At 37.6% G+C, this 18,508-nt stretch overlaps 2 protein-coding genes across 3 annotated transcripts in view; both read left to right on the top strand.

Annotated features, from left to right (window-relative positions):
* fam167b (family with sequence similarity 167 member B) overlaps nucleotides 1–18,508 on the top strand; it is a 679,430-nt gene that overhangs the window by 116,529 nt on the left and 544,393 nt on the right. The gene's annotated exons all lie outside the window — the stretch shown is intronic.
* Nucleotides 1–18,508, top strand: part of pabpc4 (poly(A) binding protein, cytoplasmic 4 (inducible form)) — a 36,643-nt gene that overhangs the window by 8,432 nt on the left and 9,703 nt on the right. For both annotated transcript variants that reach the window (XM_049463562.1, XM_049463561.1), the window contains exons 2-8: nucleotides 6,195–6,388; nucleotides 7,122–7,237; nucleotides 10,264–10,403; nucleotides 11,751–11,845; nucleotides 13,982–14,119; nucleotides 15,787–15,882; nucleotides 17,121–17,390. In XM_049463562.1, coding sequence (XP_049319519.1) covers nucleotides 6,195–6,388; nucleotides 7,122–7,237; nucleotides 10,264–10,403; nucleotides 11,751–11,845; nucleotides 13,982–14,119; nucleotides 15,787–15,882; nucleotides 17,121–17,390 — 1,049 coding nt within the window. The remainder of the gene's footprint in view (nucleotides 1–6,194; nucleotides 6,389–7,121; nucleotides 7,238–10,263; nucleotides 10,404–11,750; nucleotides 11,846–13,981; nucleotides 14,120–15,786; nucleotides 15,883–17,120; nucleotides 17,391–18,508) is intronic.

Below are 18,508 nucleotides of genomic sequence, written 5' to 3'. Positions count from 1 at the left end.
ATTTGAACATGTGCTATTTGACCCACATACACACAGTGTCCCAGTTCTGCCAGATAACCTGAATTTTGGGGCTTGTTTCAGTGGAAGTTAGGGCTCATCATTAAGAGGATATGGCTTCTCGTGCTCGTGGGCAGTGTGGCTACTCAGGCTTAACTTTTAGCGAAACAAGTCTTCTCAGAAGCTCCATTGGAAGGCCACCATGTTGGCCCACATTTGGCAACCTGGCGTGACCTATTTGCGCTATTTAAAGAGTCATCCAGGGAGAGTGCTGTCGAGAAATTAGTGTATTTCTTGCCTGTGCAGGGGCTCACGGAGAGGAGGTGCAAGACATGAGGTCCGTAATGACATCTGGAGCCTGCATCATGTCACTGTGGTGCGAAGAGAATAGAGGTGTGATGGACTCTGGCAGTTTGCTTGATGGAATAAGTTGTGACTCGCAGGACTGAGCGTGCCTTGCCTCGTCTCACAGGTTATTTGAAGGCCTGTAATTGAAACATGAGTCTTTTCTAACAGCACAGAGGTGGCAGGACTGATGTGTGACCAGGTAGGGGTGGGATATATGCAGGGCTACAGACTAACTCTTTCCCACCATCCCAGGAACTATAAACATAACATATGGGATGAAATTAAAGCTCATTCAGGATGCTTTCAAGAGATATAAGCAGTTTTTGAGAAGATGCTTACGTTATGTTAAAATATGATTGGGAGTTTTCCTAATACTTAGCACAGGTTCTATTTACATATAAAGTCCCTCCTTTCAACAAAGAGCCAATTGGCTTGGTGGAAATGCTGTGAGAGGTCAACATTGTGCAACAAAGAGGGACGTCCCTTAAGGTAATAACTGTTGTTGGTGGATCGCCATGTCAGTCAACTGTGGAGCTTCAAAAGTGGCAACGGTAATCAAAGAAACTGTGCAAGTCTATGGAACTGCATTTTTAATCAGACTAGATATAGATAAACCTCAACTTTCCAGACACTTGATGAGATAAGAAACAACTGATGACATTATGGCAGTGGGAAAATAAATACTGTAACATTAAGTACATTAAATATGTAAATCCTGACAGAAAGGTCTGGGATGATTGTGAAAAGATCTTGAAAATATTGAAGTATAAAATCTTGTGAAAAGCATTGGAAAAATATGTAAAACAGCAGGGCCTCATTTAAAGGCGAATTTCAATTTAAATTTTGTAATCAATTGCTGTATTTTTTAGTAAAATATTAGAGAAACTATATAATGCAGTTTTTGATGCCTTATGACTGTTGGTGCATCCCTGTTAGTAATAGTTACTAACAATAGTAATAGTAATAGTTAGTCTAGTTTACACTATGGGTTTACACAGTGACACCAGCATGACTAAGATCTGCTGTTTGATGATAACATTGCATGAGTGCATGACTCATAAAACTTGACCATGACTCTGCTATTACTGCCAAAACAATATAAACATGCAAAGCTGGGCCACAGTCAGTGACACTGACATTACATCACACATTTATTTAGAAATTAATTGAGAATCTGCTCTTTTATATACAAATGGAACATACATTAAATGGTTACTGGCTGATTTAACAAAAAATGTGTGTAATAAGGCTGTTAGATGATATTGGTGTGAAACATATTAAAATATGTTATATAATAAATAATAATAAAAAAAAATCTTGACTTGTCTGCACTCATTTTTCCAGGTTAAGTATTAGTTAAGTGAGTGTTTTCACTGTGGACCTCTACCTCACTCTGCCTCCAGCCTTGTAATGTCATGTGATCAGCATGAAATGCCTTAGTAAGGTAAAATATTGTCATACTGCCCACCTCTAATCTGCTGTGTGATATGCTAGGCTAACAGGCTAACCAGATATGCTAGGCTAACAGTAAATAATCATATTTAAGCAATGATCTAATTCATATAATGGCAAGAATCTTTTAACTAAGTAAAGAAAAAAATACTTTAAGACCTTTCCTGAACTTGTATTCTCAAATTTAGTTGAAACGACCATTAAACATTATGATGAAACTGGCTCTCATCAGGACCGACCTGGGAAAAGAAGAACAAGAGTTTCCTCCGTGCACAAGATAAGTTAATCAGAGTTACCAGCCTCTGAATCCGCAGGTTAACAACACCACAGATAAGAGCCAAATAAATGCTTCTTAAATTATTTTGGTATTTTGTGTTTTTTGGAAACTTTTAAGTTTCCACATGTTCTAAACGTGTTCTGGATAGTCTGGATGACTTCAGTATTCATTCATTCAATGTAGGAAAAAAAACATAAAAAACATAAATTGAAAAGAGTTTTGTGTGGTACTGTGTATGGCATAAAATTATTTAAAAATTATGATAACATTTTTAATTGCAATGCTTCCTGGGACAGTTTATCCATCCATTAATAAACAGTTATTGTGACGGGCCTACCTGCCATATAGCACAGAACACTCGATTAGCCCTTAGCATAGCAACATTTCCAGACTTTTCCACAGTGTTCTGTAGGCTCCGTATTGGCAACCGACTGTTCGCTCCAGGCCCTTCGCTTCATGGTTCTCCTATTCAGAGCGCAGAGGTCAAAAGGTCAGGGCTGAACTCCATGGCCCTGGTTAAAAATGCAGAATGTCAGCGTGTTTTTAATGCCTGTAATGAGACGCTTTAGACTCTAGGGGAACACAGACAGGTCTGAGGTTTGTAGAGTGTAGTTGAGTAGTGATAAACTTACAGACAGACACCCTGAAATCAGCTGAGCTGAGATGTAAATCAAAAGCTCTTATTTTGAGCTGGGCTCAGTCGTGAAGGGAGTGTGGAACTGGACAGTTTAATTGTGGGTCTTCAAAGACGCGCCCACTCGCTTTCCCTCCCCCTCTGTCTCCCTCTGTTTATCTGGAGAAACAGTTTGCTTCTGAAGAAGCCCAATCATGCCCTCCCCCCCTATAACAAGGCCAGAAGCGAGTAGCTTCCTCAGCGCTAACCAGCTGCGTGTGTGTGAGCAGTGGTTGGAGCCTCAAAACACATTTTTGTCCAAGGTGTCTGAACTCCATCAATGGGCAGGGATCTCTAGGCCGGCCGTGGCTGCCAGCGCATAGCTCACAGGACCCCACTCGGCTAAATATAGACCTGCGCAGCTCGGCCTGAGCTAACTGAGCTAGCGCAGAACCCGTTAAACAAATGAAAGCAACCCAGCCAGCTGGACACGATCACTGTCTGACTCAAACTTATCATTATTGAAGTTAACTAAGGCCAAAGTTCAAGCCTATGGAGTGCGCTTGTGGAAACCTTATATATGGCACATGTTATTTTTGAGCCTAGCGCAGTTTGCTGTTGGTAAAGCTAGTTGTAAAGCAGTAGTCGCTTGTTGTGTTCTTGGTTTCGTAGTAGCTGTTGAGCTTGAGGTTACTTTGCTGTAGATCAGTAAGCCTGGCAGATGGGAATGTTTCAGGTTGTAACCCCTATCTCCTATCTCTCACTCTCTTTTTCCTCTCTCTCTCTCTCTATCTCTCTCTCTCAAGTCAATTCAATACAAGGTGCTTTATTGGCATGACAAAAAGTGGTACATTTGTGTTGCCAAAGCCTGAGTTACACAGTTTTAACAGTAAAGTAAAAGTGGAAGAATAGTGAAATAGTGAACTCTCTCTCTCTCTCTCTCTCTCTCTGGTTGATCCCTCAGTTCGCCCCCCTAGAGCTCCATGTTAAACACAATCGCACTGTAAACTGCTGATGCCAGCAAAGCCAAAGCTGCTCCATGTTGTTTACTGGACATTTTCAACTGCATGTGAATGTTTGTGTATAAGTGTCAGACAGAGATGATGATTTTCACCAGTACCAATATTTTAGCAGGCTATACAATTTAATTAGTTCTTGTTTTACCTGTAGAATGATTTAAACTTTATTTCCTAAACTATAATTTGCTGGCATATTCAAAATGTATTGTTTTATGCTAATTTTTGTTAATTTTTATCAGTTTCAATAGATGTATTGTTTGATTTAAACTGTTTACCGTATATTTTAAGGCCTATATTTTAAAATCCTTTAATTTTCCCAGAAATCGTCAGTGCGCCTTTTAATCTGGTGCTGCTTATGTATAAATTCTACCAGTCAGTTAGTAAGGAGCAGTAAAGCCACTCTGTTAAACAGAAGTTTCAGTTTAGTTCTCCAGCACCGGGGCACTGCTATTTCCCTGTTCAAAGGGGAATATTATAGGCCTGTAGCCTGCTGCTAACCTTAGCTAGCACTGCTGGAGCAGCATTAGCATTACCTGCTAGTCATACTAGCTCTTTTATCTTTCAGAGGTGAGTATTATCGGTCTGTAGTCTGCGTGTTTACCATATTAAAACAAGCTATGTGTGACGAACTGCTAGATAATATCACCCTGGCTTACCAGAACACTCAGGGTTCCTCAGTTAACCGTTAGCAGTTAGCCACTAATGCTCCAGCCTTATTGCCAGAGAAATTCGGTATTCTAAGTTTGCTGTAAATAAAGGAACCGCTTTACTCACCCAAATAAACAGTTTTCAGGAGAGAAATTTGTGTAGTTTAACATCCAGCACTCGTTTTACTTTAAAAAGTAGTCTTTTTAATTACAGTTTTGTTTAATTAGCTTAGACTGTATAATCTGGTATGCCTTTTAGTGCAAAAATACAAAAAGAGGATTTAAACCTGTGAGTAGTCTATGAAAGAACCAGTTAGGAATAAAAATGTGAAATCAAAAAATGTGAAAACAAATTTTTCAGGAGTAACCTTTCATTTTGTTGTTTGCATACAGTCAGTTGAAAGTAATGCAATGTAAAATGTAAGGCAAATAAATGTTACATTTGTTTCTAAAATTATACCTGGCTGTCTAGTCTCTCTGTATGTTATAAATATGTAAATCAGCATCGGCCGATATATATATATATATATATATATATATATATATATACTGTGTTTGTTACTGTTAAGACTGATGTACATAGACCTGTCACAATAACTATATTACCGATGTACAATACAATAATATGGACATAACCAATTAACAATTATTTTTGATACCCTTGATGTCATTCATCCATTCTTGCTTGTTAGTTTACATAAAAACGAATGTCACCAATATAATGGCCTGTTGTACAGTGACCAATGTATCAATAATGGTGCCTCTGAACACACAGAGCAGACTGCAGAAATATGACAAAAGTCAAGGACATAATTTTGCAACAAAGTAAATAAGAGTTTTCAGTAGAAACAAAACCAAACTGTAAACTTTTGTCTATTTTGCAATAAAAAAAATCTACAAAACAAACTTGCAGAAAATTTAGTGCATGCATATAAATTGCAAATGTACATAATAGAACACTTTAAATTAGAATACTGCTATTATGACAATATGGAATTTTAATTGTTTCAAAGTGTTGATGATAGCTTTGCAAACAAAGTGAGTTTTATCATATATTTTATATATTTTTTATTTTTAGTTGTTTAGCACTGATGAAGCTGCAGTATCATTGCTAGACAGACATATAGTTATGGCAAAGACTGCATTAGTATTTTTATGAAAGAGAGAGACAGAGAGAGAGAGATAGAAACACAGAGGGAACCAGGGAGAAAGAGACTGTATTATATGTTGTACTTTTGATTAGACTGGATGGATAGGCTAAAAAGCTCTCCCTGAACTAAATAAAACCTGTGTGTGTGTGTGTGTGTGTGAGTGTGTTTGCACAGTATGATGCAATTACCCATTCTGTACAGCAGCACAGGAGAGAGCTGTGTTAGCACGCTGTGTTAAACTTGTTATCTGAGCCAGAGATCCTGACTTAGATTTAGTTCAGTGTTTTAAAACCAGCTTTAATGATTAGATCTTATATTAATCAGTAAAGAAATGTTTGAATTGAAAGTTTGCTTATTCATTCTGGGGAGCCCATTTTACACTTAAAATTTTTGCTTTTAACTTGCTTTTATACAAGTTTTATTGTGCGCATATAGTTTTGATATATATATGATAGCTCTAAATGGTAGTATTTGTTATGATTTTCGCACATCTACAAATACAAACTGAGTAAAACTGTCTTTTTCAGTTGTTATAAAAGAACTAAAAAGCATCTACATCAATTATCATTCATGTATAAAAATATTTACCTTTTTACAATATTGCCCATCTCTAATGGCTACTGTTAGAAGTGATTTTTAAAGAGCGAGTGTAATTCTAAACACTAAAACGTGACTGTTTCTGGTTTGTAGCTGAAAGAGCGCTGGACACCATGAACTTTGATGTGGTGAAGGGGAAGCCCATCAGGATCATGTGGTCACAGAGAGATCCATCTCTCCGGAAATCAGGAGTGGGAAATGTCTTCATTAAGAACCTGGACAAGTCCATCGACAACAAGGCCCTGTACGACACCTTCTCGGCCTTCGGAAACATCCTGTCCTGCAAGGTAGGATCAGAACTGGACCTTAAAACCATTGAAAATACATTTTACACAGTCGTTCAAGAGCCTGTTTATAACGGAAAATGAGTACAAACTGCTAGAGCAGATCACATGGCACCCCAAACCATCACTAACCATCTGTAAATTATGCATTTCATCTGTAAATCAAGGGACCAGAGTCTGGAGGAAGAGTGGAGAGACACACAGTCCAAGCTGCTTAAGGTCTAGTGTGAAGTTTCCCAATCAGTGATGGTTTGGAGAGACATGTCATCTGCTGGTGTTGATCCACTGTGATATATCAAGTCCATAGTTAGTGCAGCTTCTACCAGGAGATTTCAAAGCACTTCATGCTTCCCTGTGCTAAAGAGCTTCATGGAGTTGCAGATTTCATTTTCCAGCAGGACTTGACACACTGTCCACACTGCCAAAAGTACCAATTGTTCTTATCTAATATTAACCATTATTTTCTGCGATATATACATTTTTATAATACAGAAATCACAAGCTTATTGTAAAGTCTGTAAACTCAATATTGATAGTGTGTGGTTTTACTCTGTACTATAATAGCTTTTTTCACACATGCTGTGAAGTATCATAGAGAATTGTTTTGTGAAATACAGAGTATCACAGAATCACAGTATCGTGACATCATTATTATCGTTGGCAATGTATTGTAATAATAGTGCATTAATTCCTTTATTAATATCGGACATTGCACTGACCGATCTCCTCTCTGCAGGTGGTGTGTGATGAGAACGGATCAAAAGGCTACGCATTCGTCCACTTCGAGACGCAGGACGCCGCTGACCGCGCCATCGAGAAGATGAACGGCATGCTCCTGAACGACCGCAAGGTGTGAGTGTCCAGACAGGGTGGTAGAGCGAGGGCAGCAGGATTTAACATTCAGCGAGATTTGCTGCCAGCTTGAAGTTTCCTGTTTGCCCTGTTAGAATGCCCGCTTTTATTAGAAAATCAGCACAACCAGCAGCCTTTGAATGCTGTGCATTATGCCCCCAAGGTCCACAGACAGAGTAAGTGTGAATGTGGGGGTTTGCCACGCCCCTCTTTATCGAAACTCGCCTAAAACTGCCCGAAAACTGCACTGAAAAAGTGTGTTTGCTATTGCTGGGATAGCTTAGCTGGAGTTAAAGTAAAAGAGCAGTCTGGTGCAGCTTGAAGTCTCCTGTTTGCCCTGTTAGAATGCCCGCTCTCACAGTGTCTGTTAGCTGATGAAACAATAAGTTAGCATTCTCCTCCAAGCGTTTTGAGCTTCCCAGAGGCACTGTGTTAATGACGAGGCTCACTTGGTCCATATCCAGGATTTTACTTGTGTTTTATAGATGTTACATATGACTTTTTCATACTTTTTTTTTTTTTTTTTAAGAAATTAACGTCATATCTAGGTGTTTCTGCATCAACATCACTACACTAATTAGCACTTTCCATCAGATTTAAGCACACGCCAACCTTGTTAATTAACACGATTGGCATTAAACAGAACTGGCATTTAGTGTTCTCCTTCAAATGTGTTGAGCTGCCCAATGACATTGTGTTATCAATAAGATTTAACCCCAGTCATTAGCAGTAATTCGTCATGTCGGGCAGTGCGTCTGCAGGTCCTGCTGCCTGTGTGTTTTGTCCAGGTCTGTTTATGTGTGTGTGTGTGTGTATGTGTGTGTGAGCAGGAGTGTCTGTGTGTGTAACCATGCTTGTGTGTTGTAGTGATGGCGAATATGCACCAAAGCAAAGCGAGAAAGGTCAGCATGGGCGTGTCCCGCACTGCCAGGTACAGTTTAACCTCAGGAAGCTGAAGACACTGTAGTTAGTGTTCTCTCCTCTCTTCAGCTTCTCCTACACATCCTCCAGCTTCCCTTTCCAGCTCACAGCCATCTCTACAAACTCTCAGTTCAATGGTGCATTCAAGTAAAACAACACTGCAGATAAAATTTTAAATTATTTACTATTTGCCACTCTATAGGTCTGTTATAAAGGTGTTCTGAGGCTGAAAACCACCTATTGATAATCCATCTTCCCACAGGTATGGGAATTTTGGCATTTTGGTGCTTGGTAAGCCAGTGTTGCCAGTGGGCTGTGGAACCTGCTCTTAAAATCTGTTTATTGTAAGTTACCATTCGTGAGAGCACTACAAGGCGCATCTTATAATAAGGCGCTCTATCAATGAACGTCTATTTTCTGGTCTATTTTCATACATAAGGTGCACTGGATTATAAGGTCTGATATACTCCTCTCTATCGTGGTTAGCAGCTAATGCTGCTCCAGCAGTGCTAGCTGGAGTTAGCAGCAGGCTACAGGCCGATAATTCTTACCTCTGATTGGCTAAAGCACTAGCACTTATCACGGTTAGCGGGTAATGCTTATGCTGCTCCAGCAGTGCTAGCCGCGGTAATAATAATAATAATAATACTCACGTCGGAACAGGGGAAATAGTGCTTAGCGACCAACGCTTATGCTACTTTAGCCCTGTTATTAAAAGTTTTACTGTTAAGAAAGAAAAATGTAATTTATCACAGTTTGTACAATTTTGTACAATTAAAGTTTTTTTTTTTTTAAAACAGTCAACAGCCCTAACCGAAATATATAAAGTGATACTGTAAGGAAGGCTGTTATAGTATAAAACACACCAAAATATTTATACAATTTAAAAGTAACAGAATGATAAAGATTTTTGTCCAATCAGAAGACAGAGTACAACAGTGCTCTCTAGTGGGCAGGGCTTAAACACAACACAATATGAACCACTGTCAGTTAATTAAGTAGATACTGTGTTTTTAGGAATAATTAGAGTACTGCAAACCAAAATATCACAATACTTTTATATATTAATATTTTCTTGCACTACTAATATGAACTGTATGTGCTGCACAGTGAACATTGTGGTTTAAAACATACATTACAGGCTATTTAAAATGAAGGTATTTAAAGAGGTTATTCCAAGGGCACTAATGTTAAGATTGTGTATGTAAACTGCAAAAAACTAAATCTTAGCAAGTGAAATTTTTTAAATTTAAGGCAATAAATCTTATTTTCTTTTCTGATGAGACTTTTTGTCTTACTAAGCATTGCTAGTGTTAGATTATTTTGCTTATTTTAGGGATAATTATCTTAATTATTCTTACTTAGAATTTGTACCTTATTTTTAAGTAATTTGAACTCAAAATAAGCACAATCAAGCAGTAATCAATTTATTCTGATTCTTGTGTCCAAAAACAGTGACTGTTTTGCTTGATTTAGGTGTAACTTCACTCATTTTGAGACTTTGTCATTGCTTTTTGTAAGAAATCTTACGAAGGAAATTTAGCTTACCCCATTGGCAGATTTTTTTGCTTAATATACATATATTTGTCTTAATTTGCATATATTTTGTCTAGTTTTTGCCAATGGATTTTTTGCAGTGTAATAATTATGAACCCATTTAGTGGATCTATAAAGTGCGAAAAGCTTATAAATGTGATAATTATTCAATTTATTAACAGTGTTAATTAAAAAAAAAATTGAACCATGTCTTACTTGAATGCACCTCATACGTCTCCTGTGTCTGTTTGTGTGTTGAGTGTTTGTCTGTCTATTTAGTCGTAGCTGATTTTCACACTCATATCCATCATCGTGCAGGTTCCCGAGACCCGGGAGTAATCATTCACAATCGCAGCCTTCACTTTCTTCCCTCACACTACTTGGTGACCTAATACAATCTTCTCAAAGTTTACAAACCTACCAGAACGGGAGGAACTCTTCACGTTGTTCTTCTTCCTCAGGGTTTCTCTGAGCAGGGAAAGCAGGGCTTTGAGCCTGTAATTTTCCAAAGCTGGTCATATTTGTACAGGAGCTGCTTTCACACGAGCACATTTCTGCTCGGTCTGCAGGTTCGTCGGGAGGTTCAAGTCCAGAAAGGAGAGAGAGGCAGAGCTGGGCGCCAAAGCCAAAGAATTCACCAACGTCTACATCAAGAACTTTGGGGAGGACATGGACGACGAAAAGCTAAAAGAAATCTTCGATAAATACGGTACAAGCGACGGTTACCACAAATTCATTCTAAAGCTCATGTTCCTAAAACAAACCAGCAACAGTCATAACATAGGATAGATAATACACAACTCAATAATACTCAACTTAACAATTAATATGGATTAAAACTCACACTTACACTTACACCTCTTCTCATTATTTTCTCTTTCTCTATCTCTTTTTCTTACAAACACACACACACACACACACATACAAGTACATGCTGCACTACAGTAGTGTTCATGTCCTCTATTAAAGCTTCCTTGTTTGATGCTAAAGCTCTCTGTATAGACTTTTACTCAGCACATAAAAAAAATAATAATACAAAAAGCATCAAAACAATACAGCAGAATACAGAGAGCAGATTAATAAAATCACAAAATATTGTTTTGAATTATAAAATAATTACAGTAATGTAAATATAATTCCATGTTGCCAATATTACAATCATTTTTTGTTTACATTTAAAATGGCAGTCCGTAAGCTTTTTTTTTTAAGATGTAAGGTGTAATTGCACCAAGCATGCTAAAAAGTATGAAACATGATTATAAAAAAAGTGGTGGCAATCGATTAAAAAATGTAATTAATCACAACAATATTTTGTGATTAACTGTGATTAATCACACTTGTTCTTCTTAAGACTTATTTTATGTTGGATGCAATAATACAATATTTTTTTCGCCATTAATCTGTTAGTTTCCTGTTCAGTGCGATCAATGAAATCAAGTTGGAGTCTTGGAATCAACTTGGTGGAATAATTAATTGCGTAAAAAAATAATATCACGTTACTGATTCCAAATTAACTGTGTGGATTAACACTTGCACGCTCGGAGGAAAGCACAGCGACTTGGTACTGATACATCAGCTCACAGACGCCCTTTGCTGCAGACATCACCATAGGAGTGATGTGGGGAGAGAGCACCATCTACCCACCTGGAGGGAGCAGGGCCAATTTTGCTCCCTCTGAGCGCCGGCAGCTTGATGGCAAAGCTGCATGACCTCCCACTCATAGTGGCAGCGCTTTAGACCACTGGACCACTCGGCGCCCTAGATGTGAACCTTTTTTACTGTGTTAAAATATCTTAGTGTATTTTTTATGTTTTTTTTTTTTTTATTAATGTGCTGGGTAAAAGAGAGCTGGGTAAAAAAATGCTAAAGCTCAGAGAGCTTTAGCATTAAACATTGCGAAAACTGGCTACACACTTGATAAAATGATTGATTTGCGTAAAAAGCATTAACATATTAACCCTGAGAGCACTAATACATTTAAATGATTGATCAACAAAGCATCCTTCACTGTAAAGGAATATTATGTTTGTCTTTGTCTCTCCGTTCTCACCTGCAGGTAAAACTCTGAGCGTGAAGGTGATGACGGATCCCACAGGGAAGTCACGAGGCTTCGGTTTCGTCAGCTATGAGAAACACGAGGATGCCAACAAGGTGAAGAAGCGTGAGGGAAATCCTGTGAAATCACTTCTGCAGTCTGAGATGTGAAGTTTCATTCTGAGAGATACATTTACAGTAACAGTGGAATTCTCTCAGCTGTCAAATCCTGTAAAAAAACATCCAGGAAAACACCCGATGCCCCTGAGCTTATGGATAAATATGATGTGGGATAATAAGATATACAGTACAGGCCAAAAGTTTGGACACACCTTCTCATTCAATGCGTTTTCTTTATTTATCATGACTATTTACATTGTAGATTCTCACTAAAGGCATCAAAACTATGAATTAACACATGTGGAGTTTCATGTACTTAACAAAAAATGAGCTGACCTCCACAGTCCCTGGACCTGAACCCAATCCAGATGGTTTGGGGTGAGCTGGAGCACAGAGTGAAGAAGGCAAAAGAGCAACTAAGTTCTAAGTTCTTAGAATGCAAAAAGTGTGCAAAGCAGCAATCAGCGCAAAGGTTGGCTATTTTGAAGAAACTAGAATATAAAACATGTTTTTAGTAATTTCACCTTTTTTTTATTAAGTACATGAAACTCCACATGTGTTCATTCATAGTTTTGATGCCTTCAGTGAGAATCTACAATGTAAATAGTCATAAAATAAAAAAAAAAATAGAAAAGAAGGTGTGTCCAAACTTTTGGCCTGTACTGTAAGTTGGGTGTGAATAACTGATGAATGGATCAATTTCAGAAGGGATTGAGTACTAAAAAAGGAAGGAAGGAAAGATGGATAAAGGGATAAATTTATTGAGTAATGGATGCACGATTTAGGAGTAGATGGGTGAAAGACAGATAAAAGAGAGTTTAGAGAAAACAATTTAATGGATGGATTGATTGAAGGAACAGTAAATAGGTTGAATGTTGGATGGATTAATAAATTGATGAATAAGGATGAATAAATCAATTGGAGAATATCAGTAGATAGTGGAACAAATTAATTAGTTAATTTATGCACGTATGGATGGATTGTAGAATGGATTACGACTGATAAGTATGGATGACTAACAAGACTAGAGGTGGGGCAATATATGGATAACACCATATATTCTATAATTTAAATTGTGTCATATTGATGCTTAGCATCAAATAAAGGTTAAAGACACTGGAGGTTGGGTAGATGGATGGATGGATAAAAGATGTGTTGAAGGAATGGTGGATGTTTTAACAGTTTGAAAGTTAAATGAATTAACATATGATAGAATGGATAGATCTGTGAACTGACAATGGATAAATGGACTGAGTCAACAGTGAGTGAATATGTTGAAGAACGAATGAATGGACTAATAAATAAGGAAGAATGGTTTGAAGAATGGAATGATGTTTGAACAGTAGGTTGAAGAATATATGTGTAGTGTATGGATACATAAATGGACCAGTTGAGTAAAGTATGAATAAATCGATTCATAGATAGATGGGTAAACGAATTGATGAATAGATGGATTCAAAGACAATTTTATGTTGAGATGAAAGAATGAGTGAATGGGTGAATTGAAGATGTAGGATGGATAAAAGGAAAAACATGACTAGATGCACTGAAGAATGGATGGATGTTTTAATGGCTGGAAGGAAGGATGATCTAATGGAGGAATGAATGAAAGCATGGATGCGTAGATTGATTAATAACCCTTGCAGAGACAAATGAATGCATAAAAGGTAGGATATATATAGATGAGTTGATCAAATAGTAGATGTTTTGATGACTAGATGAAATGATGAGCATATGTAAAAATGAATGAAAATATAATAGGTAATTTGACTGAAGAGTGGATGCATTAATGTTAAGAAAATGATGACAAAATGCATTAAAAAGAGGAATGTTTGAATGGTTGTGTAGATGGATGGATTGAATGTATTGATGAATGGATGGAAGAATAAGTCATAGATTGGTTGAAGAATGAATGGATTGAGTCACTGAAAAGGGTAGATGGATGGATGGATGGATGGATGAATGGATAGAAAAAAGGTGATGGGTGTTTGAATAGTTAGTTGTATATGTGGACTAGCAGTGGATAGATGGACTGATTGGATGTACAGTGAATGTGTTGAAGAACGAATGAATGGATGGAGAGAAGAATGGACAGGATGTACAGGAATGGCTAAAGAGTGTGTGGTCTCTCAGGCGGTGGAGGAGATGAACGGCACGGAGCTGAATGGGAAAACGGTGTTTGTTGGGCGCGCTCAGAAGAAGATGGAGAGACAAGCTGAGCTGAAGAGGAAATTCGAGCAGCTGAAGCAGGAGAGAATCAGCAGATACCAGGTGACTGTCCTCAAAGTGTCTTATCTGCGCTCACATCTGCATTTTAGTGTTTTATTAGAAAATATCCATTATTTAGAGTATTGCAGTGTTGCATTCTTTTGCAATGTTTTATCAATTTTTAAAAACAGTGTCTGTTTTTAATTATTAGTGCACATGTAAAGATTAGTGTCAAACAGTGTTTGTTTAGTGTAGATTGTGCTATATTGAATTATTACCTCTTTGTCGTGATTCTTATCGCAATGTTCTGGCCAATACACTGCCCTGATAAGCATAAGCATAAGCATGCCCATCCCTTGTGCCCCTGAGGAGTATATATATACAAAAGTCTGGAACAAGCCATTTCCCTAGTATATGTGCAAAGTTTGCTGATAGATAGATACAAGGTTACAGTTCAATTCAATATATTACAGTATATATAACCACAGTTAGTTCCGACCTTGCAGTGTGATTGGCTGAGAGGCGTTCTATGAGAGACATTCTTAGCTGTAAACGAAGCTCTCCATGTATTGCTCCACCACATACAGGTAACCTAGCAACGATGCAGCGCTTACAAACCAAACAGCGCAGCTACAAACAGAGCAGCAATTGAACTTTTTTAATTTGCGGAGTTTTTAGAACCAAACAGATCATATTTTCTTTTTCGCTTTAATTCAAAATCTTTCAATAAACAGTGATAATGGAAGAGTGGTATAATCGCAATAATGCACTCGAGGTTCTTGCTATAATGTGTAATACTCGTCCTGCTGTGCTGATCTACGGCACGCAGCACAGCAGTGCCAATATTACATGTTATAACACTCCCTCTCGTGTATTATTGCTTAATTATTCATTCTGAGCTAAGGAACAGTGTAATGTGAAGTTAAACTAGGGCTGTCAACATTAATGCTCTAACGCATGCAATTAATGTGGAAACTTTAATGCATAATGTATTTTTCGCACTATAAAGGGCACCGCATTTTAAGGTGCACTAATAATAACCGTCTATTTACTGGTCAATTTTAATACATAAGGCGCACTGAAATATAAGGTACATTATGTAACACTAGTAAGGAACAGGGGTGTTGCCATGTTTCCCTTCTAATTCAGCAGGTCTTTGCCGCTCGGTGGTGAGACCTGTAAAGCTAAGCTAAGTAAACAAAACTGTAATAAAAAAAAAAATTAAAAAAAACCTTTTTTTTTAAGTCAAATGTTAGATGTTAGGTAGATGTTAATCTACACAGATTTCCTCCTGCTAGCCGGGGTTAGCAGCAGGTCAATGAGAGAGCTAGCGTTTACTCTTTAAAAATCAATACTGTGTTTTTTGAAAATCGATACAGTATCGGAAAACTAAATATTGCAATACTTATATATATATATATATATATATATATATTAGGATTTTCTCATACACATATTTGCCACCCTCCTACCTTAAATTAGGGCCAAAATTAACTTATAAATCATTATTCCACAGAACGACTTCACCAATTGAATTCCTCACTTATGAAGATGCCTTTTTCAATTAATGATTTAATTACTTATGCATGCACCATTTTTTGGGTCTTTTTTCTATTACTCTACTACATGTAGTAGGCAAGTGAATGATTTGTTCTGTTATCCTGTCACTTCATGTTTTTTGTCAGGTTATTTTGTAATTCTGACGTGTTTTTTGGACGTGTTTTTTGCAGGGTGTGAATTTGTACATTAAGAATCTGGACGACACTATTGACGATGAGAAGCTGCGTAAGGAATTCTCTCCGTTCGGCTCCATCACCAGCGCTAAGGTCTGTCTCAGGTCACGCGTTAACAGCACTTCACCGTAAATCTGGAAGTTATATAATGTTCAGTAAACAACAGCTGTTAGTGCTTCTGAATCCTATCAGCGGGTGTTGGGATTTGGTCCCTGTACACACTGCAAAACCTGATTAATTAAATGATCAAGATTCTTCCTAAAGTTGTGTTCTCTCGGGGAGCTGTCTCTGTCCCTCGGGCCACTAAACTAAAACACAGCTTTATTCTTTCCTCTCACTCTGTGTATCTCAGCATTTCTCTAATCTGCCTCACGAATACAAATCAAAAGTTTTTGGAAAGAGGACTTCATAAAACTCTACCCTTACTGAAAGTATAAGTTCAGTGTTAATGTAAAGCCCTATTGAGGTGGGATTAGTTTCTCGGGGGGACGTCTGTGACAAATATTTTACACTTCTACTACACTTCTAGTAATAAAACTCTTGCATTAAATAAAACAGGAGAACCAGTAGGTTTTTTGGCTTTTCTCGCTCACATGACATCATGTTCAGTAACTCCTCCATTTCCACTCGCTGTTGTGTTACCTGGATCCCTGTGGAAAGTGCGCCCAAAGTGTGATTGTGCTGCGTAGCAGTGAACAAATAGCTATTTTATAAAACGCAAGGTGATGAAATTTAGAGATGTGCATCTGGAAGGAAGTAAAATTATCAAAGGACCACGGAGTTCAGAGAAAAACAGTAGGTAATTCAGCCTGTAATTTTCTCAGAGGACGTCTGAGAAGAACACACACATGGTCAGTCCGGATGGGAATAAAATAACAGAGGACCCCCCATAAAAAAGGAAAATTACCCCAGGACCCCCTGAGAAAATAATCCTGTCCAGGGCTTTAGTCAGTTTTTATTTTTTAAAGGCATATGGATGGGTTGGGAGATGAAGCTATGTAATGTGTGATTTATTATAATATATGGTTTACATATTATTTAATGGTTTTGCAGAGGTCTCAAAAACTCAATATGCATCAAATATGAAACAAATTTAAATTCTTGCTGGTCCCTGAATGAATAAACGCTGCTTTTTAGAAACGCTTATTTTATAGATGAGATGTAATGACTGAATTATTTGATCAGCCTGATATTAACTCGTTAAAAGTCCTAGATATACATGCAATGTGTTATTAAATGTTCGTTTTTTAAATAAATGGTCAGAAATCAGTGGAGTTTTAGAGAATTCAGGTGACTTTGTGGCTGAAAGCTGTGTGTTGTTTGTGCTGCAGGTGATGCTGGAGGAAGGCCGCTCTAAGGGTTTCGGCTTCGTGTGCTTCTCCTCTCCGGAGGAGGCCACCAAGGCCGTGACGGAGATGAACGGGCGCATCGTGGGCTCCAAGCCTCTGTACGTGGCCCTGGCTCAGCGCAAGGAGGAGCGCAAAGCCCACCTCACCAACCAGTACATGCAGCGCATCGCCGGCATGAGGGCCATGCCCGCCAACGCCATCATCAACCAGTTCCAGCCCACCAGCGGATACTTCATGCCTGCTGTGCCACAAGTGAGTGAAAAGTAAAAATGCACTGAATGAATTTTTTGGTTAACATTAAAACTGAAAAAAATTTGACCGAAAGCCATTACATACTACCATATTAAAATATTTATTCTAGCTTTTTATTATGCAAGCTAAGAATACATTTATCTGAATCATATCTTTATTTCAGTAGTGCTATTACAATCAGGAATTTACTTTAGCAGTGCTATTCATTGTTCTATCCAGTCAGAAATCTTAGTAATTCTATTCTTAAAATCATATTTGTACCTCCTCAGTGTGTGAGTAAAATTAGCTCAGCGAATGTTACAGTTGGAATCTTTTAGCTGGAAAACACCCAATTTGTAAAAGGTAAACTGATATGATATATTATAAATGATGCTGAATGCTTAATTCCATTTTAATTATGTGGGTAGAGTTAAAATATAAAATTTAAACCCTCTGTTTGTCGACATCTGTTGGCTTTATCCCTCACTCTGAGCTTTGAGCCAGCAAGGGGTAGGGGTGAGGTGCAGGGATGAAAACAATAAATTAAATAAAATTTTTAATAATTTGGCTAAAAACAAGTGTTTACAGGTTAAAATTTGTTTGGGAAAATCTTCTCCGATGCATCCCCAGTGGAAAGAGTAGTGGGTTGACCAGATGACACTTTGGGCCATTGAATGATTATCAATTATTGTGTACTGTTTTTTTTTTTACTTTTTAATAAAGTTAATTTAATTATTTGTTCAGTAGGTCTGAGGTTGGACTGAGAATTACTGTGTTATTCTAATTTCCCAGCCTTAAAAGAGATAATTCAATTTTGTTGCTACAGCTTATTTTCTATTCCTAGGAAATAGTAAAAGCAGACTATCTAAAGGTGACCATAAACCTAGAATCAAGAATAGATAGGCTACACTCATGCAAAAATTAGCACATCCAATAAAAAAAATGTAATTTTTAAAATATATTTTAACACTTCCATGTTGTTCGTAACGCTAAACTGCAAATGCAAAAATAAGCTTTGTTAAAATCTTTAACGAATGCATGTAATATCCTGTTTGTTGGAAACATTAAGAGGGGCTACTGAATCTTTGAGATAGCAGTACATTATTTTAGATGACAGTTTTAATTCACATTGTCAGTAC

This window comes from Astyanax mexicanus, chromosome 14 (assembly GCF_023375975.1).
Source record: "Astyanax mexicanus isolate ESR-SI-001 chromosome 14, AstMex3_surface, whole genome shotgun sequence".
Classification (NCBI taxonomy): Eukaryota; Metazoa; Chordata; class Actinopteri; order Characiformes; family Acestrorhamphidae; genus Astyanax; species Astyanax mexicanus.
The sequence above is the reverse complement of the archived record's forward strand: the minus strand, read 5'-3'. Positions and strand labels throughout refer to the sequence as shown.